Source organism: Gambusia affinis, linkage group LG04 (assembly GCF_019740435.1).
Source record: "Gambusia affinis linkage group LG04, SWU_Gaff_1.0, whole genome shotgun sequence".
NCBI lineage: Eukaryota > Metazoa > Chordata > Actinopteri > Cyprinodontiformes > Poeciliidae > Gambusia > Gambusia affinis.
In genome coordinates, this window is record NC_057871.1 from 25,223,325 (window position 1) to 25,244,519 (window position 21,195).

General features: G+C 39.2%; 3 protein-coding genes across 3 annotated transcripts; all 3 read left to right on the forward strand.

Moving 5' to 3' along the window:
• Window positions 1-552: 552 nt before the first annotated feature.
• LOC122829348 (beta-2-glycoprotein 1-like) lies at window positions 553-4,888 on the forward strand. The gene is made up of 8 exons (XM_044113823.1): window positions 553-902; window positions 985-1,164; window positions 1,416-1,512; window positions 1,593-1,669; window positions 2,949-3,134; window positions 3,806-3,985; window positions 4,294-4,491; window positions 4,656-4,888. Exons 1-8 carry the CDS (start codon window positions 839-841, stop codon window positions 4,763-4,765), a joined length of 1,092 nt encoding a protein of 363 aa, XP_043969758.1. The 5' UTR covers window positions 553-838; the 3' UTR covers window positions 4,766-4,888.
• Window positions 4,889-6,105: 1,217 nt separating this feature from the next.
• Window positions 6,106-11,121, forward strand: LOC122829349 (beta-2-glycoprotein 1-like). Its single transcript, XM_044113824.1, has 8 exons — window positions 6,106-6,289; window positions 6,674-6,850; window positions 7,574-7,670; window positions 7,823-7,899; window positions 8,772-8,960; window positions 9,119-9,298; window positions 9,618-9,815; window positions 10,193-11,121. The coding sequence occupies exons 1-8, from the start codon at window positions 6,226-6,228 to the stop codon at window positions 10,255-10,257; spliced, it is 1,047 nt and encodes a 348-aa protein (XP_043969759.1). The 5' UTR covers window positions 6,106-6,225; the 3' UTR covers window positions 10,258-11,121.
• An 18-nt stretch (window positions 11,122-11,139) lies between these two features.
• On the forward strand, window positions 11,140-21,182 carry nol11 (nucleolar protein 11). Its single transcript, XM_044113811.1, has 18 exons — window positions 11,140-11,387; window positions 11,759-11,872; window positions 12,007-12,063; window positions 12,665-12,813; window positions 13,199-13,256; window positions 13,503-13,644; window positions 14,630-14,836; window positions 15,757-15,833; window positions 16,132-16,255; window positions 16,415-16,506; window positions 17,317-17,382; window positions 17,489-17,673; window positions 18,483-18,608; window positions 18,811-19,044; window positions 19,184-19,262; window positions 20,142-20,234; window positions 20,371-20,478; window positions 20,595-21,182. The coding sequence occupies exons 1-18, from the start codon at window positions 11,241-11,243 to the stop codon at window positions 20,706-20,708; spliced, it is 2,172 nt and encodes a 723-aa protein (XP_043969746.1). The 5' UTR covers window positions 11,140-11,240; the 3' UTR covers window positions 20,709-21,182.
• The last annotated feature ends 13 nt before the right edge of the window (window positions 21,183-21,195 follow it).

Consider the following 21,195-nt stretch of genomic DNA (forward strand, 5'->3'; position numbering starts at 1 on the left):
TTTGCTAACAACGTGAAATTTTCATGTCCCAAATGAACAAAAGCAGAAGCAAGAGAAGTGGATTATCTAACAGATTGATAAATCAATCAATATTTTATACACAACCTGTGGAGTGAGTTTCATAACAGCAGGAAAGGGATCTTTGTACCATACTGTTAGCTGAGTTTTAACCTGAATTCAAATCATTTTTGCACAGCTTTTTTTTCCTGAGCTTTATAGATTTTTTTTTATATATTTTTTGTTCCAACGTGCAGCACCAATAAGCTCAGTTTGTGTTTCATTTACTGACTCGGATTCTCACAAAGTTCACTGACATGGAGGGTTCTCTCCCTTGTTTCACTGAAGACAAATATTTAGAAATGACACATAGAGCGACACGGGGGACAATCCAACAACCTTTAAAAACTTACAGGGAAAGAAGTCAAATAAAATAGCACCAGATTCTAGATCTGAGACTACACGGGCTATAACCAATAACAAACAGCTCATGAAACGTACACCTTGGATGATTTTTCTGTTTAACTCGTAGTTTCCACAACAAAAAAACACCCCTCCTTTTCTGTTTGCCATTTCTGCGATGCAGTTATTCTTCTTTTGCACTTGACAAGATTTCACATGATTCCGTCTGTCTGCTGTTTGCTCTCCCACCAGACCGAGATTATCTACCAACATTTAGTCAAATACGGCTGTATGCACGCCGCGTGTGAACTTTGTGCTCAATCAATAGCAGTCTGAGGTTGCATCTGATTGGAGGAGGCCATCTCTGCAGCCAGAATCCAAAAGCCGCTCATCCAGTGGCTGCAGGGGGAGCACAGAGCGGATTTCACCTCCAAAGAAGATGGCTCCCACGTTGCTGCTTCTCACCCTGGCAGCCACATTTACAACCGTAACACCTGCAAAAGGTACGTTTGCAAAATTTGTAACACGGCTTAAGTTAAACTTCTCCTGCTTTGGCGTCACTTTCTTCCCTTTTTCTCCCGCCAGTTTGTGGCCGGCCTCGTGTCTCTGACGGCGTTGATGTTTCCTCCATGAAGCGCGTGTTTGAGATCGGAGAAGACGTGAGCCTCTCGTGCGAGCAGGGCTACTCGCCTTCAACGGCGACGCCTCCCAGGATAACCTGCACGGCGACAGGGGAATGGACGCCGGCCAACCTGGCGTGTTCCCGTGAGTAGAGGCCGCGGCTTCTGTTTTTTTTTTTTGTTTGTTTGTTTGTTTTTTTATCCTGTGACTGGCACCTTACAGAGCTTGAAAACAGCGAGCGGGAAGCGAATTGATGAGGTCCAAATGCCGTTTTGTGTAACAAGCAACAAAAGCAATCATGATAGAATTTTAAAAAAAACTTGATGATCTTTCAAGATGACGTATTGTTAAGTCGTGAAGACGTCTAATAGAGGTGCTGGTTTTCTTTTCTACAGCCAAGATGTGCCAGATACCCAGGCCTTTGCAGCCATTTGCAAAAGGGAGGACAGAGGCTCCTTTTAAGAGTGTGCTCAACTTCTCATGTGATGATGGGTAAGAACAAAAAATATATATAAATTCTCCCGCATTATGATTGCAGATTATTGCGCAAATGCACATTTGTCATTATTCAGGTACGTGATGATAGGGGCTAATGAAAGCAGGTGCTTACACAATGGCGCCTGGAGTCATCCACCTCCTCTCTGTAAAGGTAAAACATGCTAACCAGACCCTGCCAACTTTGTTTGCGCATTTAATAAGGCCCAGACTGAACAAAGCGATTTAACACGTTTCTATAAAACGATATCGAGTGTAACAGAGTAGCAGGGTTCAGTTTTTAAATCAACCGCAAACCTGGAACCAATTTCCAGAAAACTGCATGACTGCTGAAAAACGGGCTTCCTTTAAATCAAGGCTAAAAACTCCTCCCTGCTTAGAGGTGACTTTGATTCCAAGTAAGAGGAAAACTGAGCAACATTTTTAAAGATGATTTCAATGTCGACATTTGACAAACTGTAGCGTTTATTGCTCACTTCATAATTGTTTCATACTGTATCACGTGTTTATGGTGTAAAGCACTTTGAACTGCCCTGTGGCTGAAATGTTTTACACAAATAAACTTAACTTGACTAACGACAAATTAATCAACTAATACTTTTGGGGGTTTTTTAAATCCCCGTTTAACAGTTTGAAGGATATTTACAAAGGTGTGAAAGCTGGAGTCAATGATTCTAAAGCCAGAACACCCCCAGATGTTTTCGAAGACATGGTCTACAACTGTTTGGTTTCTTGTGATAGGCCACTGTGTATCTACTGATTTTCTCTGGCTCGTTGCAAAGGGTCTGTACATTTGAGAATCCCCTGCTTGAAAATTGATGTCAATATGAATTCAATCTGGAGAGACTCAGACGGAGAAAGAGAACGGCGATTAAAAGGTTTATTGACAGTCATGAATTTAAAGTTCTTTGGCGCTCGGGCCCCGGCTGTGGTCATCGAGCTGTGAATTGCAATAAGCTCGGATGAGCATTCCCGATGTAGGATAGGAATGTCATCCCCCGGGACCCGACACTGGTGGTGGAGGTCGGAGATGGGTGCGAGCCTGAAGTTCCGGGTGAGTGGGGGTGGAGGAGGGTTGAGCACGGCTGGGAAGCGGAAGACGCCATGGATGGAGGTCCTTTTCAGCTGGACCTTGGAAGGTGATTGGACGTGACGTGGCTTGGTCCAGCGTTGATAGGACAGCGGCGATGGACGGGACGCTCCGATAGGGTGAGGCAGGTGGGGCTAAAGAGTCTTCCAGTTTGAATTTGCGCCTAGGCTTCATTATATTTCAAAATTGGTCAAGAAAGAAAAGAGCAGCCCCAATGACTGAGCCCTGAGGAACACCACAGCAACAAAAGGCCAAACAGATTTCAAATATTTAGAACTTATTTTTATTTTTTACACTCGTGACATGGATATCACCTTATCAAGTTCTGGTTGTGACCCCGCAGGCGTAAACTGTCCTCTGCCCAAGCCACCAAGCGAGGGAAGGATTGTCCACGACAAGGCCGTTGTAGGAACGTCAACAATTTATGGACAAGGCTGGTCGTACGAGTGCAACCCACCCAAAGCACCGAGTTACGAAAGAGGCTCCTGCATGGCTGATGGCACCGCAACCGAACCTCCGGTCTGCCGAGGTAAATCCAGACTTGTGGTGTATGAATATCGTCTGAATTGTATGGCATTGCATGCAAGGTTTATTTTCTTCTTCATCTTCTTTACTAACGTGTCAGAGTTGTGTTGTTTAAAGGCGGCAGTATTATGTAAAATCAACTTTTTTTGAGCTTTACATCATGTTCTAATGTTATTCCCTCATCCAAAACATACCTGGAGTGTTGCTTTGATTCTTTCATACGTGTTTGAGAAATCCTTTAATCACCCATGGCAACCGTTCAAATGTGCAAAACACCTGGGTGGACCTAGCCCCGCCTTCAAGGATGAAGCTGCAGTTTACAAGTTTCCAATTTTCCGCTTCACAGGGCTCCTTCAGACTAGCCAGCAGCAATTAGCAAACACCTGGTGGAGCTGCGCATCTGCTGAGCTCATTATGTGAGCCACTTCTCAGTGCAATGCTTGAAAAACGTGTTGTGGGAGGATTCATGAAGTAGTGATGTTGTGATGGCTTCCTGAAGGCGGAGTTTCACAAAGAGCAGGAGTTCTTAAAGAGACAGAGGCCCAATTTCAAGGCATTAAATTCTAAATTCAAATTTCTTTTAACTTGACTTAAAATAGCACTTGATTGTGCTATAAAATGCCACAATACGCCTGGAAAATACAAAATACAATTTCATCCTTGTTGTCGTTACAGAGGTGAGCTGCCCCATTCCTCCAAGCATACCAAATGGCTTCATCACGTTCGCCGTGATGAGGCAACAAGGGTACAAGGAGAAGGTTAGGTATTCCTGCAATGAGCATTATACCCTGGAGGGTGAGGCTGAGATCCAGTGCCAAAACACTGGAAACTGGTCATCAAAGCCAGTCTGCAGGGGTGAGTCATGAGAAAATTAGATCTCACGTCAGGCCTCTGCCCTATATTTATCAAACTCTGCTCTAAAGAGATTCCTACGCTAAAATGTCTCTGTTTTTGGGGGGCGTAGAAAAAACATTCACCTGCAAAACAATGCTGTTTTTATACAGTACAGACCAAAAATTTGGACACACTTTGTAATTGAATTCAATGAGAAGGTGTGTCCAAACTTTTGGTCTGTACTGTATAAATATATATTTCATAAAAATGAGCATTTTCTCTGCCAGGTGAAAATATTGAACTTTTTTTTTCGTTTGTTTTTAACCCAGCTCCCTGCGAAGTTGGAATCAAAAGAGGGCGCATCTTCTACAACGCCAGAAAGATCTGGATTGAAGACCTGAGGCCAAACAGAGTGCTCCACGGCGAGCATGTGGCCTTCTATTGTAAGGACAAAGCTGAAAAGTGTGGCTACCCCGTGGCCAGCACCTGTAACGACGGAAACCTTCCCATCCCGGACTGCTACGAACGTGAGTCAATGCCAGCTGGATAAGCTCTACTTTAAACTGGTCCAGTTGACTGGCAAGGCAACCAGTGGAAAAAACTTCTTTGAATGTCCTAGAGATGTTTCATCCCTTAGATAACAGCAGAATGCTCCTCTGTTTGTCTTGCTTTTCTTCTCTTTGACTTATAGAACCGGGCAAAATCGAGTACAACCTACGGTCTAAAAACCTTCCGTCAGAAATCAGAGCGTGCGTGGCACCACCAGCCGCAAACCCAACAAGCCGCCCAAACCCTGCGTGAGAAACTTACGGCGCCACGAACTGAGGAAGACATGGGCTGCCTTCTTGACGTTCCCTGCTTTTGTTTTCTGTTCACTTAGACTGGCAATAGATAAATAAATAAATGCAAGATGATAAAAACAAACCAAGAAAATGTGTGTTAATCAAATGTCGAAAGAAATGGAAGCTGTGGACATCTAATGCGAAATGGTTGCAAAGTACATTTCAGTTCAGTGCACACATACAGGGTCATTTCCAAATAATCCAGTTCATTCATATTTTTCATTAGCATGCAACAAAACAAATTCATACCAAAATGAAAGCTGCAAGCAACCTCGAACGGCCCTGGCAGCTCAGCTGGGTTGTAAGTGAATTACAGAATATTTTGCATATAAAGAATAAAATGCTCTGTAGCTCTTATCAGAGCTGGAAGAGACAAAATTCCAGTTTGATCCATTGAGATCGCTTGCAAAAAATGTCGCAAGAGACAAAGAGGGAACTCGAGAGTTAAGAAGTTCAGTGATCTGGCCATTTTTAATGCTGCCATCCTCGCTTCCAAGGTTCACGACAGCGTGAAATACCAGAACAAGAAGCTCCCGCAACAGGACTTAGTGGATTTAAAGAAGGTCCCGCTTTTCAAAACTTTTTATAAGTTGCTTATGTTTTTCCAGGAGTGAATAAACAGAAATTTATGTGCAGATTTCTGAAGCAGCTTTCCAGGGCATGAAGTGTTGCTTTCACTATACGTCACACATTGGCAACCTCTTTCTGCAGGCAACTCTTTGGACAGCTTAAAGGCAGTACAGAGGTGTTTACATGCAACTGAAGATATCTTGAATTATCATTCTTACGAGTCAGAATGTTAATGCAGATATCTTAAATTACCAGTACAGATAATCAACATGTAGTTTTGTCAAGTGAAAATGCATTTTTAGATACCTGTTGCTACAAATAGTCAGACAAAATCTGATTTATGGTAAAACCGCCTGCCGTAGTCATCTACGTATTCATGTTTATGCTGTGGCCTTTAAAGATGGCCGGTGGTAAACTCTTGGAAACAGCAGGATAGTCTGTGTTGCATGACAGCAAAAGCATTTCACTGGAATTGAATTCTTTCATGTGAAACAGGGTGATCAGAGCTTTTGACTTTAAATTCAATTCACAATTTTACATCAATCTGGCATTAAAAATTTAAAAGGAGGGAAAAATTCCAAAAATAAAAAAAGACTACAAAGACAGAGGGGGGGGAAAAACTTGAGTGTTTGTGTTGGAATTTCAACATCTGGGTTTTTGAGGGGGTTGTGACTTCCTGGAAACATTTGAAAGGATTCCAAACTCTTATTGAAGGAGTTGCTTCATGCTGCTCTTGTCTGTTTACCCTGAGAGAAACACAAACAGCCAAAAGTGGGGCAAAGAGTCCACACCCGAAGCCGAAGGCAGACTGCCGGGGAGAAGGAGATCGTCCATCCATCTCTTCAGAAGATGGAGCGTTTGTTTCTGCTGTGCTCTGGTCTGCTTGCGACGACAGTGACATCCCAACATAATGGTACGACTTCTTTTCATTTCGCACATCCTAGAATGAAAAGTTGCCCGAGTTTGTTTTAAGGATTTCAACTTCTGTTATGGACTTTTGGAGAAACATTTCACCGCTTGTGTTGATCGATGACTATTTTTCTCAACAGTCCTCTGAGTTAAAGTCAGTGAAAACATTTCGTAGTCAAACAGTTGTTTTGTTCTGTCAATAGTAATTTGAGGGGGGGGAAAAGTGACAAGATAACATTTAATATTGCTTCGTATATAAAGAGTTTTGGACATGTGTTAAGCTCTACTTATATAGTTGGAAAATGGAAATATTTCGGATTGATTTTCACCTAAGTTTGCTAGTTTAGGCCGATACACAACTTCCATTGAAATGACTGACTGATTCCAGTTTGTTCCCGGCCTGAACTGAGCGGGAACATTGAGATGTCTGGGATCCAGAGGTTCTCCAGTCCCGGTGAAGAGTTAGCCCTGTCCTGTAAAGAGGGATATACTCCTGTGTCGGGCCCACGCAAGATTGTTTGCACCATCAACGGCGTGTGGACAAGCACCAAGCTAAAGTGCATACGTGTGTGTCTTATTTTCTTTCTATTAATTATGGTAGAAATGTCTCATAATAATTTTTGTAATTACCAGTGAAATAAAATTCACAGAGATTTTTAAGTAAACAGATTAAATATTCCATTGTTTTAGTATACTCAAGAGTTTTCACTTGGACATATGCAAATTAAGAACTGCAAGTTTGCAAATGTCAAGGAAAATATGAAATATTTGCTTATAGTACTTTGAAGAAACATTTAAAAAGTCTTTTTTTCTCACGTTGAGTCAAAATCCAGAACTTCAGAGTTTTGGACCAAGATATATCTAACAATTTTATCCTTCTTTTTTTAAAACTCAGTTTAAGACAGATTCAATGATTAATCTATGAGGTCATCATTTCATCAAGTCTTGCCACAGATTATGAATAAGATTTAGGTCTGGACTTTGACCAGACCACTCTAAGAAATCAGCATGCTTTGATCTGAACCACTTAAATATTTGTGTTATTTTAGCTCACATAAAATCTCAATAAAATCATAGCAGTCTGTGCTTCTACAGTGACAAAAAGTGGGAAAGTTTATATATTTGAATGGGTTCATTATACAAACAGGATCGTAAGTCACTGCTTGTAACTTTATTATGAATTGCATAATTTCATGCCTCACACGAGTAAACTTACATTTAACCATTTGCATCAATAATATCTGACAGCTAAGTAGAACATAACTTCCTTTTATCTTTTCTCCTGCAGCAAAACAATGTCCACATCCTGAACTAATCACTAATGGTGAACTGTTTTACGAGGACACAGTGTACCAGAGTACAATCAACTACACCTGCCATGAAGGGTAAACAAAAAGAAAACATGTTTCATGTTGTGTGTGTGCAAATAATATATACTGTATGTGAGAGGCTGTACATAAAAAAGCTGGGTTTAAAAAAACAAACAAAAAAAAACAAAAAAACTTTTACCTTGTTGATTAAATATCTTGTTGAACAGGTATATGATGACTGGAGAGAGTTCAGCAGTGTGCCTATCCAACGGGACATGGAGTTCCCCTGCACCAGAGTGCATACGTACGTAATTATTTAAAGTCATTTCACTTCATCTAATGCATTTAGGGGTTTGGTGAAAATTTGTATACAGAAAATAAACTACCGTATTTTACTGTAGGTCTTTTTTAGGCGTTTTTAAATGACAAAATGCTATGAAACACATGCATGTTTCATAGCATTAAATCAGTAGAATTTTGCGTATGACTGAAGATTTTGAACAAATACGGAAAAAATATTAACTGAATACTGAAACGGTTCATCTAAAAAAACACACACACACACAAGAGGTTAGTTTTGTGTAATAATCAGTGTATCTCAAACAGACATTTCTCCAGAACAGAGTAAAATTTAGGAATATGTGAACCACATTTATAAATGTTCTCCAAAGATCTTTTACCAAAGCAAATGCACTATTGTTTTCTAATCTTTCAGTCACACAATACACATCAATGTAACCTTAAGGACTGTAGTTAAAGAAAGAGACTAGGTAGAGCATGTCAAAGGAATTTAACTGCTTTTTGTCTCTTTCATAAAAACAGTCATTGGGATATCACACAGACTCCGTCCCAATAAATACCTTCTACGACAGCAAACGAATACGGCTGAGAGCAAGGTGAATAAGTATCTCGCAACAAAAAAGGCCCCCTGTGATATTTTCAAAATGGCCATCATTATCTTTGCAAATTACCCAACAAATTTGCTACAAGGACAGCTTTAGAGCCTAAAGAGCCACTAATACTCATGCTCCCACAATCCCCCAAAGTGATTCACCTTTTTTTTTTCTTTTTTTTTTTTTTTACATAGACTTCAACTGTATATCCATGTAAAAATTTTTGAAATGTTTTATTCAAAAGATGGGAAAAATTGAAATTGATGGGGTTTTGTCTTGGTAGCTGTACTCTGCGGTCTCGCTCCTGTCCCACTGTATGGAATGGTCGTTTACGACAAGGTGATCAGAGGAAACACGGTCAATTACGGCCTCACGGCGACGTATATCTGCAATCCCCCGTACGCACTTATCGGCAACCCAGTTGCAGAGTGCACCGCCAGCGGGACCTGGACCAAGACACCAGAGTGTCAAGGTAAGAGAAGGTGGTAAAATAGTACATATTAGTACCCAAATATGTACTAATTGGGTTTTCGTACAACCCAATTACATTCAAAGTCTATGAAAGTTTATTTACGTTTTCCTGGCAAATAAGAGGAAAAAATAAGAGTAAACGAATGTGTTTCTTCACAGTGGTGACCTGCCCTCCACCAGAGAGCATTGAAAGAGGCTACATGTCAATCAATGAGAAGAGGGAGTTTTTCTACGGGGAAAGAGTCAAGTATGGCTGCGAGAGTCCATATGTGCTGGACGGAAATACAGGGGTGATCTGCCAGGAGAATGGACGGTGGTCTGAAAAGCCATTTTGCAAAGGTAATTCTGCAGGGAATCACAAAATATAAAACATTAAAATCCAAATGTGCAGAATAAAAATAGGTGTTTTCTTTTTCAGAGTCTAATCGGGTTTTGTTTGAGTTTGCATCTTTACTGCAATCATAAACTTTAGCCATGTTTCCAATTTTATTTCATCTTAAAACTTGGCTTAGCACTTTATTTATTTATTACATAACATAAATATTCTGCACTGATCAATTAATAACACAAAGATTATCAATATTCACTTATACCAAATGTTTTTTTGTTTTTTTTTAAATGCTGTACTTTTTTTTTTTCCAAACGTGTTTTCCTCCAGCTCCTTGTTCTGTTAACTTACAAAGAGCAAGAATTTTGCACAACGGGAAGAAAATCTGGATTGAAAACTTCCAGCCGAACCGTGTCTTACACCTAGACATCGTCTCTGTCTACTGCATGAACGAAGCCATGAAATGTGGTTATGCCGTGCCGACCCAGTGCATCGATGGAACGCTAAACATCCCCGAATGCTTTGAAGGTACGAGTCATTTTATTAAAAAAAAAAAAAAAAAAGATAAAAAAAAAAATGAATTGAAAAAAAGCTGTAGTCGAGTCATAATGTTTTGACTCAACTGAAGAACACTCGGCTCCAAAATGTTTTCTCAGTAACACAGTCAGAGGTTTAGCAGATATTAAATAGAACGCTACTATTAGTATTAATCTATGAAACGCAGCATTTTATTACTGCAGAGATATGAAGAATCAGTCTGAATTTATAGCACGTTATCATGACAACACTCTGCAGTACCTAATATTAAAGTGAAAACCTAAATCAATATCTATCTGTCTATTTGAAGTGTAATTACATGATATTGGCAAACTTCCTCTGTGTATTTGTTATGTGTGCTGTTTCAGAACCCAGTGAGCTGGAGTACACATTGAAGCCAAATTCACTTCCATCAGAGATCAACCAGTGCTGAAGTGGCAGATATTTTCTATCCTGAGGCTGTCATAAATTTCCACTACCTTTCAAAGAAAAGAAGATGATTTCAATCTGTCTGAGATTTTATTGTATAATTTTTATTATTATTGTTATTATTATAAATTAATGTCATATAACTTCAAATGTAATATGCAGAACTTCATTTAATTTGAATGGTGCGTCACTAAGGTGTCATTCTGGCCACATGCCTTTGAGATTTCTGTTGTAACTGTCACAGCTGAAATGTGGTATGGTTTGAGGGCATGAAAATATCCAATAAATACTTTATTGCTTAATAAAAGTATGATCTGCAATCTCACACACAGTGTGAGACTAAATTTACCAGGGTGGGGGGCAAGGAATGGCGACAGTTTTGGTTTTTTGTTTGTTTGTTTTTTTTACTTTCACTGGTGAGATTGTTTACATGCGCTCAGTTTTTCCGAAAGTTAAAGCAGCTCCCCATTCCCTTCTTGTGGTTTAAATGCTGCGTTCCAGTTGTACACGGAGCTGGGAAATTCCGACTTCCTAGTCTGAAAGATTGAGTGGAACGGCCTCGGAAGTCGGATAATTTCCCACTGGGAACCTGGGAACATCTCCAATTGTAAGGCAGATTTCGCATTTCAATAAGGGCGCTCCTCGTATCAAGGAGGATGTAAGTAAAATGTGGTAGAAACACGTTTCTTTCACAAGGCACGTATGTAAAAGTGCGTCCGAAATCAACGTGAAACTGAAAAATTAAAAGTGGTTTGTGCTTATGGAAAGAAAAACTTAAAATTATGATTATAAAACCTATTACAAACAACTTATTAACTAGAACGCCGTTACCTCGGGTTTCTAAAGGCAATAAAGATTTTTATCTTCATGATCATGTATCTGAGTTCTCACTTCCCAGGCAACTGGAACGCAGCACTACCAGTTTGCCCCTTGCCCCTTCCTGTAATCTCGCGAGATTCCGCGAGCTCCACTTTCTTGTGGTCCAGCATGGCAGCGCTGTGTGAGGGATACACGTTGTGCGGACTTGTTCCAGCTGTAAATCGGCGAAGTTCTGAAATTAAGGGCATCGAAGAGGAGCGGGACAGCGACCACGTAATCGTCACTGACTCCAGCAGATCTGTGACTCTGTACAAGGTGAAGTTTAGACTTTGCAGGAGCTGGGGGCCAGCTGATTGGTGCCGACTCGTGTTAGCATCCAGTGGATTTCAATAACAGAACCAGAACCGTTCAATTTTATTATCTCCAGGCTGGGTCGATCGCTACTGCTTTTACACAGAGATGTTAACGTGAAAACAAGCTAATCCCCTCTCAACACCAAGTTCTAATGACAAGGAGATAGATGTTGGCTAATGTTAGCTACTCTCAACATGAAAGCTGGTTTCTCCTGTGAATAATTCAGTTGCAGTTGTGTTTTAAAGTTGAATATAATCTCTCAGATTGTTCTACATTTGGTAAAGTCGAAGTGTGTGATTTTCTTTCTGTATTGGTCACGCATGTTGCTGTAGGTGTCGGACCAGAAGCCGTTGGGCAGCTGGACAGTGAAACAGGGTCAAGTTCTGACCTGTGCTGCGGTCTTCAACAAGCAGACCAATGAGTATGTGGCAGTCTCAGACAGCAAGGTAACCTGGTCCACGAAAATGCACACACGGTTCACTATTTTTGTTATCTGCCTATTTTTGCTGCTTAAGTGATGCGTCACACAACCTTAGCCAATCGGGATTAGATTTTTTTTTCTTCTTTTCTTTGTTGTCAGGTGATACGAATCTGGAAAGAAGACGACATCATTTTAGACAAGGCATTCAAAGCAACAGTAAGCGTGACTTTCAGTTCTTCACTCTTTTCGAGGTCATAATCATACGAATTATAACTGGAGTTTTTGTTTTAATCGTGTTCTACATTGGAAACACTCAATTTGACCAGTGTGTCATTTTGTTTACACCCGGGAAGTTCACATTTACTGTCAAATTAATGTATGCCATTCCTGCTGTAAGTTTGGAGTAATTATATAGTGAACCCCCCTCCACCCTTCACCCCTTTCAAAAAAACAAACAAAACTTTATTATCAATATGCACTCCAAAATCAGACCATGCAAAAAAGATCAACTTAAAACTTTACGTGCCTTATAAAGCAGGGTAAATATGACAGTTTGTCGCGATATGTTTAGATGTAGACTCCACAATAATGCCGTGTTTGCAAGGGTTGCTAAGGGAAACCATTTTCTCTATTATAAGAATATGGCATTCAAATGAAGTGCAATACTTCTACTAAAATTTGACTTTACTTGCCATTTTCTATATCCCTGACCACAAAACTATTTTGTTCACAGAGTTACCGTGTCAGAAAGTCTTTATGTATATTTAGTGTAAACACATCCTAACTTCTGCCACCTTTCTTTTCCGACTTCTCCCAGGTGTCAGCAGATGTCCGGTCGGTGCACTGTGCACACGGAGCCGAGCCTGCCGTCTTGTTTCAGAGAGGAGCTGTGAGACTTCTGGACTCCCTGCTTTCTGCTCCCCAGCAGCCCGTAGAGGAAGTCCTGGTTCAGGACGAAGCCATCAGGTGCAGAACTCCTGTCATTGGCACACGTGATGCACAAAAGAGGAGATTGCTTTAAAAAGCACTTTTTATTCATGAGACAGCTGCTTAGCAAATCTGTCAGTCTGTCCTGTGCTTTATTTTCATTTGTTTATTTTTTACATTTTCAGGGTTTAAATTCAAAATCAGCATCATTTTTAAGAATTTATTTTTTTAAACTCTAGCTGCTACATCTCCAATTATTTTTGCCTAATTTTCTTTTCTGCATTTTTATATATTTTGGGTTTTTTTTATATGCAGATCATCTGGATCAGATGTATAAAAAAAACAAACAAGAAAAAAACAACAACAGGCACATCTACCTGGGAAATTTTGTCTTTCTAAAAGCAACCTCTCTTTTTGTTGGTAGGTGGAGCACCAACATAGTGACAGAAACACAACAGCTGGTCATCTTCACAACTGAACTGGTAAAGATTGTTTAAGGACTGTCGTCCTACACAGTGACCCCCCCCCCCCCCCGACTTCTCTGTAAACATTCACATTGCGCTCTCATGCAGAGCCTCGCAAAAAATAATCACGCAAAATCCGGATAAAAACGCTTCGGGTATGCTTGTAATGTGACAAAAATAGGGATTGTTGAGGGATGTGAATACTTTTTGTGCTTTTTGATGTTTATTATTTTTCATTGTAGGATTTTCAATGTGTGCCCACAGAAAGGAGATCATTTCCTCTACCTGCAGAGGCTGAAGCCCAACTCTGTTCAGAAGTACCGGCTGGAGCCAGAGGAGCCTGGCCTCTCCCCGCTCAGCTTCTGGGCCTCTTACAGGGATAAAAACATCTGCCTGCTTTATCTCTGTAAGTCTTCATTTCCTGTAACAAGCCGCTTGTTTGACAGGACGCATTAGCTTTGTTAGCTCCTCGATAAAACTGTTGACATACATAGCCCTCAACATTGGTTACTGGTAATGCACAGTCATGTTGGAAAGTTTGGAGACTCAACTAAATATACTGTTGTTTTTATTATGATACATTTCAATGTCACTGTCTAATTTTTTTTGTCTACTTTTTGGAAATGAGATTGAAATGCAGCCAAATGCATATTATGTATTCAACAAGAATATCAACAATGTAAGGCAGCAGGTAACTGAATATTTCAGCAAAATCTTTCACCTGCGGATACAACAACCTGTCATAGAACTGATGTTCCACAAGGCTTACTAGTTTTGAAAAAAAAAACAACCCACAAAACTTTGTCCACCGAAAAATTCAAAATGCCGGCCATTCACGGAAAATACATTTTTGCTCAATTAATCATTACAGATGAATATGTTTTGTGTCAGATTACACATAATTAGACTCATAGACGTCATGTTTACTGATTAATATTTAGATTTTTTTTTTTTCTAGATGGAAACCATGGTTGCTCTAAAATCAGCCAATTAAATGAATATGTTTGGTGTCAAATCATAGCCAGCATATTTCAAACCATAGAAATCATTCTGTTGGACATTTTTTAGAATGGTCGCCATGGTTGCAATAGAGAATATATATTTGCACTAAAATTGGCTGTAGTTATTGGCAGTGTCGGGCACAGATAACCAAAAACTTAAGTTCACTAACCCCTAGTTTGCTAAGCTAAACCACTAAACAGGTAAAGAAATTAGCAGAATCTTACTAAACACATAAAATAATTTGCGTAAGCTAATGCTAAACCACTAAACGTAAAAAAAAAGTTTTTGTAGAAGCTATTGCTGAACTGCCTAAACATAAAAGAATTAGCAGATGCTAACGCTAAGCATTAAGACAACCTCTTCTGCTTTCCCATTTTCCTCGCTTTTAGATCCTAACGGCCATGTATACCAGAGTTTGGTGTCTGTTCGGGGCCCAGCGCCTGATGATGGAGCTCAGGTCGTTCCGCTGCCTCGTGATCAGCTGCTGAGTCTCCCCGTGGGGGAGGAGCGGCTAGAAGCCGCGTCGGCCATCTTCCTGGACGACGCTCACGTAGCTGTGGTCGGGCTTCCACACCCTTCTGCTGGGCCCGGAAAAGGCAAGGAAAGCTTTAAAATTCCCAGTAAAGTTAAGAAGATGTTGCCTTTTAAAATTGTTAACATATTTTTGTTTATTTATTTAATTTTTTTTTTTAATTGTTGAATATTGTCCAATTTTTTAGAGATATCGCAGAAGGAAGAGCTTATCTGAAAACTAGAGCAGTAATAGAAAATAAAAACAACAGAAAAGGGAGGAAATGTGTATGATGAAACTATAAGAGGTTAGCTGAAAGGCTTGGGACTATTGGCAGGGAAAATTTCCATAGTCATTGATAATTTTGGCGTTTACAGTTAAGCATGGGTCAGGATGAGATTATCAAGGAATAACTTTAAGTAAAAGTAGGAAGATTTTACAGTATCATGGAATTTACACAAACATTTAAGACTTGAAGGCGTAATATGATCTAATTAATTTTAATTTGGCTGGTAACTTAATATTGTGATTACCGTTTTAATAGCGATGTCTATAAGGTTTATCATTACTTTGTAAATGTAAAGGCTGACATTTGACCCTACAGCTGGAAAAGGCTCCAGTCATTCCAATACTCTCCAGTGTATCATTAGGACTTTAACTCAGGAATAGTGTGGTGGAAACATCTCGGTTTTAAATGCAGAACTTTTTAAAACGTACAACCTGCAACTACACTTCCCAGAAAAAGATTACAACCACGGGAAGAAAGAATAGAATGCAAAAGAAGAAAAAATAAAGAGTGTAGGTGATCTTAAAAATGACCTTGTACATGGTTCCAGTATTGGTTTTTCAGCAGCTCTCCTCGAAATGTACCATATGTGACTAAATGTTTGTCTGGAATTATTTCACCTTGAAACGGATCCGGTTTTCAGAACCGGAGCGTGGAATTGATTGATGCAGCTGCTCTCTCGTGTCCGGTTCCTGAATTTGCCGTCTCTGAACTTTCAGACTTTCTCTGCATCTGGAACACAAATTTTCAGACTCTTCAGGCTGCGAAAGAGATGGCGGGTAAACTCTACGGACAGGTAGGCGCCTGGGCAGCGTATTCAAAGATACCAACACAGACTGTTTTCTTTGTTTCTTTGTTTGTTTTTTGCCAAGGTTCCCTGTCCTTCCAGCTGCTGGGTGCTGATGGAGGACTGTATGTCTTTGGTAGATCATTGTGTCTGCTCTCCACTGTGATGGGGCTCACTGTCCCTTCTCACAACTACACAGCAGTTTACAACCCCAGACCTGCTGCTTATGCGTACTTCCTGTTTTTGGACATCAACTCGATATGTCGATTCTTATTTTCTTGTTTTTTTCTTTCTTTCTCTGATGTAGCTTTGGAGTTTTTCAAGCAAGCTGTTTATTCCCCATGGCAAAGCCCTCTCTGTCGTACCGTTTGCCTGTCCCAGATCCTCCCTGGCCTCGGTTCTGGGGAAACTAAAGCAGGTCAAGACCGAGGGTGAGAGACAGAAAGCTAACAACTTCCTGTAGATTTGTCTGTGCGCAAAAATAAAGTTTTGTCCCTTTTTTGTGTACACACCATTAATAATAACAGTAGTAAAAACATTTTCATGTTTCAGCATTCACTTACCGCAGTGTATTTCTCCAACTATCACAGAGTCCAAGACTTCAACTGTGGTACCGTCCTGGAATAACATCTTACATGGAGAAGAAGCTGCTCCTCCTAAAACAGTGGAGGCCAGGAAGACAGTGAGTTACAGGATATAGTTAACTTAGTAGTTAAATGCTAGCAAATGCTTCCAGCTGTGTGTAACTGTGTCTATGCGTGTCCCTATGGCAAGCTGTTTTAACATTAATAGCCAGAGAGGATCTTCAAACCAGCCATCCATGAGTTAATTCTTTACTACAGTGGCCCAGAAGGGTCAAGAAAATGCAAAAGCTTCAATGAAAGTTATGCTAAAATGGAAATTGTGCTACTAAATTTAGCATAACTTTTGTTGTTGTTGTTTTCGCTGTTTTGTTGTGGCTTTATGATGTTGTCTTTGGACTTTTTTTTTTTTACCCTTCCAGGCTACTGTACATTACAATGAAAAAAAGAAATTTTTCCAGGATAAATAAGGAATTTTGAGATATCTTTAACTCCTCAACTTCTTATTACTACAAATATAATTCTATTTAATTATCATCATTAATATTAGTTGTTAGCTAGAAAAATGTTTAGACTAATTCAGTTGAAATTAGTGGGTTTATTTTATAGATTTTTTTTTTATTGTCGTACATCTGTAAATACCCTCCTGTTTTACCCAGCATATACTTTAAAGGTATAAAGTATTTTTTTACCCCTTTAATAAATGTATTGTAAAAGTGGTAAGTTGTTGTTTTTTTACTCACTGGTGAGTAAAAATCTTTTTATTACAGCTGAAATGTTTATAAGTCTGAACTAATTCTAAATGTTTTGCCCTCAATTTTGCAATCATTTTTAAAATTTTTGTTGTCAATGTTGTTTGCATATGACAGTAACGCCTCCTCAACTCAATTTCTCTCCTTTTCATCACGCAGAGAACAACACGTAAGACGCAGTCGAGCCTCAGTTTAACAATTGATCAAGTCCAAGACCTAATTAAGGTAACACTTCTCTCTTTTCCAATTGAAATTCTTACACTTAACTCAGTTAAGAAAAAAAGAAAACATTATTCAAAGTTTCTCCAATTGTATCCATTGCCAAATGCAGACGGCACCGGTAGAAGAGGTGGAAAAAGAGGTCCAGGGACTCCTGTCCAGGCAGGACCCCAAGGACCCGCAGCCTTCGTTGGGACAGCTGGCGTTGGCACTTGTATCCCGGAGCCTGGCTGATCCGAAGTTCTACTCTTCCAGAGCTCTGACACAACTTGTGCCCACCCGGTGCCTCTCCCACAGGTCAGTTAAGGCATGATGGGAGCAGAAGTGAGCGTGGTCTGACACCGGACCTTTTGTACAGACTGAGTTTGTATTGATTTGTATTTTTTATTTATTACTTTTTAAATCTGTTTGGATTTTTTTTTTCTGCGACTGAATTCTGTCTCTTTGAGATATTCTGGATCGATCAGAGGTTGTGATCACTCATTGTAATATGAGGGTATTGCCAAAGTAAAATGTAGTTAAATTGAAATGATTAATCGCAAAGAATCGATTATCGAAATACCTGTCAACTAATTTAGAAATCGATTAATCGTTAATCGGCGTACGCGCTCAAATAAAGGCCATTTGCTGAAAAATCAACAAATTCAGACCAGCAATTACACTAAAACTGTACAAAATAGAAACACATTTTGGTTTTAAGATGAAAACACCTTTGATGTTAAATGTGTTGCCCAAAACTCCCCAAGTAGCCTAGTTTTAGTTTTAGCTTCACTTGGTTCAAATTCGCTAAAGGCTTGATATGTTATTGCATTTTAGGAAATACAAAGTTTATTTTCATTAACAGAGGAATTTAATTATTTGCCTTCATCTTTTATTGTATTTCTACTAATGCATAGAAAAGACTTAGGTGGTTAAATGAAAAATCCGCAAATTTTTGCCAATTTCTTTTATCCGATTAATCGTCAGAATAATTGATTAATCGATTTCTAAAATAATCATTAGTTGCAGCTGTAATTGTATGTGAAATTTGCGCTTTTATCTTTCAAATCTCTTTCAAGCACAAAGTGAAACGTTTCTTAACGGGACGCTGCCTTCTCTCTCCACAGTGTCTGTCCTGACCTCCTGCCTCTGGCCCTTGAGAAGAGGGATTATTTTCTCTGCCAGCTCTGCTTACTGTTCTTCCATGACATCCCAGAAGCCGTGACCTGCGCCTGCCTCAAGACATTCATCAGGTAGAACGGATCTCTTTTCAGTGAGCAAATCAAATTGCACAATTTGATATTGTTTTATCAGAAGAGACGGTGTCAAAAAAAAAAAAAAAAAGTCTCCACGTTTAGGTTGAATCAAGCCCGTTTCAGCTAGTTTACCCAATATTAGGGACAATTAGCCATAGCCAGACTAAGACGTGTAGAAACCGAAGGTGTTTTCCTCCAGTTTATCAGACGCCGACGCCGAGAAGTTGAGCCTGGAGCCCGACAGCGTCTCTTTCATGGAAATGCTGGTCTCAAACGAACGTGCTCAGACCTGCCTGCAGAACGGATTCAGTCCTGCTCTCTGCGAGGAGGACCGCACAGACGCCGTCGACGACCCCAAGGCCAAAGCAAATAAAAAAAAGAAAGCGTCGCCACAACTGACGTGTCCAGTGGGAAAACACAAAGCTGCTCTGATGTATCCTTACAGCTGATTGTCACTTTAAGACTTTATTGGGGTTTTTTCCCCTTTTATCGCTTTGTTTTATGGTTTTGTTATTATTTTTTGCTTATACTAACATGTCGTATAAAGAACTGGATCTTAACTCGGGTCGCAGAAACGAGGTCCTGCAGACGGCGTACAGTGAAGCTTTGCTCCTCCCACATCTAAAGGATTTTTCCTCTGATCAAGTTGTTGTGAGTAACGTCTCGTCACTTTTCAGTCTCCAATATACAGGTCCATCTCAGCAAGTTAGAATATCATCAAAATACTGGGTTTATTTTGGTAATTCAGCTCAAAAAGCGAAACTTGTGTTCTATGGATTTGTTACCATTGATGTATATTATGCTGCTGTATTATACTGCTGGTATACCACAGGGCTGGGCAATAAATCGATCTTATCAATCAAATCTTCTGTTTATGAAGTTTAAATTGTTTGAAAATATGTTTTGTTTTTTGTAACCTCTGCACTTCCTGGTTTTCCATGTTTATTCAGTTAGTTATTTCCATAACTACCCGTTTTTTGTTTCTTTTCCCCTTCTGAGTGTTTTACAGTTTCTATTTATTTCAACTTTGATTTCAGGTCAACTTGCAGAAGGAATGATTGAAATAACAACCTTTTTTTTTTTAAAGATATTTTCTTTCATTTGTATTTTTGTTTTTAAGAGAAAAAAAAAGCAAAATTGGAAATTGAATTTTGAAAAAAAAGTCATTTCACAGTCTCCTTAAAGCTTTTATCATTGTTGCTTTTGCACCGTTTTGCGTCACACATTTTCCTCTCACCGAACTTTCCAATAGTATGCTTATAAATATATCATTCTGCAAACAGGAAGTTTTATTAGCCCTGAACTATTGTAGGTTACATTTCTTATTGAGAGTGTTAAGTCAGTGTATTTTGCATGTTTTAATAGGCAGAAAATCCCATTTCAGCATTCAAGTTATCTTTTTTTTTTGTCTTTTTTTTTTCAAAGACATTCTAATATTTTAAGAACTACCTGTAGATTGCAACTAAATCTGTGACCTAAATCAGCTGTTTTTATCTCCTTGTTTTTATTTTATTTTTTATTTCCAATCAGCTTTTCCTTCGGTACCTGGAGTTTCTTTACCTGCGATATTCTACCGATGGTTTCTCACAAATGCACGGCTACAGATCACCCAGTTTGAATCAGGTATTTAAGACTGAAAGTTTGCACCCAATATCCATCAGTTATTTTGCCGTCTGTGCATCGCAAACCAAGATAAAGGTGTAAGCAAATCGGATGTTATAGTTTTTCTTTTTTCTTTATACTTTCCTGTTGAATGCAGGTCATGGATTGGGTATGCATGTTGTTGGACGCCCATTTCACTGTGTTGGTAATGTCTCCGGTGGCCAAAGGCTTGCTGTTGAACCTTCAGTCTTTTGTTAGATCTCAGGTAAACATCCATTTTTTTGCTACAATAACCGGCCGATTGTTTCTGGGAAGTTATTCAAACAACATGCACCTTTTTAAAAAAAAAATTTAAATTCATTTTCTTATTTTGTCTTTTAGGTAAGACTGTTTTCTGAGCTCGGGAAGATCGAGGGCAGCCTCCAGGAGCTCACTAAGATGAAGAAGAAGAAAGACGTGGGGCAATACTCTATTGAAGTGATTGAGCTGTACTAGAGGGTGTGGCTTTATAAAACACCTACTGTTGCTGCAGTTTGTCTTCAAATGTTTGTGTTTTTTTGCCTCAGCTGCTTCCTGTCATTTAGGTTTTACTGTGAAAGAAAAGAAAATGTACGTCTGGCATAATTATTTCTTTAGGTGCATGTGTCTGAAAAATTCTTTTGTACGTTTACTTTAGATGGTGGGATTGTGACTATTTTGAATTTGCATGTTTAATTCAAAGTCGTACATCTGATGGTTTTATAGACAAGTGGAGGTAAAGTCTCTCCAAGGAACATTATGGTAAAGTTTTTATATTATATAAATATTAGTATAACTTTAATAATGCCCACAGAATTCAGTATTTTTGTTTTCTTTGAGTCATAATACAGCTAACTTTTTTTTTTTTGTAAATCTATTAATTGTTTTTGTATTTTACACATTAAAAAAAGCCTTGATTCTAAATGTCTATGAAAAAAATGATCTATTTGTGTCATTTTGTCCT

What these genes read in the sequence shown, in the direction of transcription:
- LOC122829348 (XM_044113823.1), top strand. Translation starts at nt 839, where the DNA reads ATGGCTCCCACGTTGCTGCTTCTCACCCTGGCAGCCACATTTACAACC. An exon ending in AACTTCTCATGTGATGATGG is followed by an intron (nt 1,513 to 1,592) that starts GTAAGAACAAAA and finishes GTCATTATTCAG; the next exon opens with GTACGTGATGATAGGGGCTA. An exon ending in TCCACCTCCTCTCTGTAAAG is followed by an intron (nt 1,670 to 2,948) that starts GTAAAACATGCT and finishes GTGACCCCGCAG; the next exon opens with GCGTAAACTGTCCTCTGCCC.
- LOC122829349 (XM_044113824.1), top strand. Translation starts at nt 6,226, where the DNA reads ATGGAGCGTTTGTTTCTGCTGTGCTCTGGTCTGCTTGCGACGACAGTG. An exon ending in AGTGACATCCCAACATAATG is followed by an intron (nt 6,290 to 6,673) that starts GTACGACTTCTT and finishes GACTGATTCCAG; the next exon opens with TTTGTTCCCGGCCTGAACTG. An exon ending in CATCCCCGAATGCTTTGAAG is followed by an intron (nt 9,816 to 10,192) that starts GTACGAGTCATT and finishes GTGCTGTTTCAG; the next exon opens with AACCCAGTGAGCTGGAGTAC.
- nol11 (XM_044113811.1), top strand. Translation starts at nt 11,241, where the DNA reads ATGGCAGCGCTGTGTGAGGGATACACGTTGTGCGGACTTGTTCCAGCT. An exon ending in TGGCAGTCTCAGACAGCAAG is followed by an intron (nt 11,873 to 12,006) that starts GTAACCTGGTCC and finishes CTTTGTTGTCAG; the next exon opens with GTGATACGAATCTGGAAAGA. An exon ending in CATCTGCCTGCTTTATCTCT is followed by an intron (nt 13,645 to 14,629) that starts GTAAGTCTTCAT and finishes CCTCGCTTTTAG; the next exon opens with ATCCTAACGGCCATGTATAC.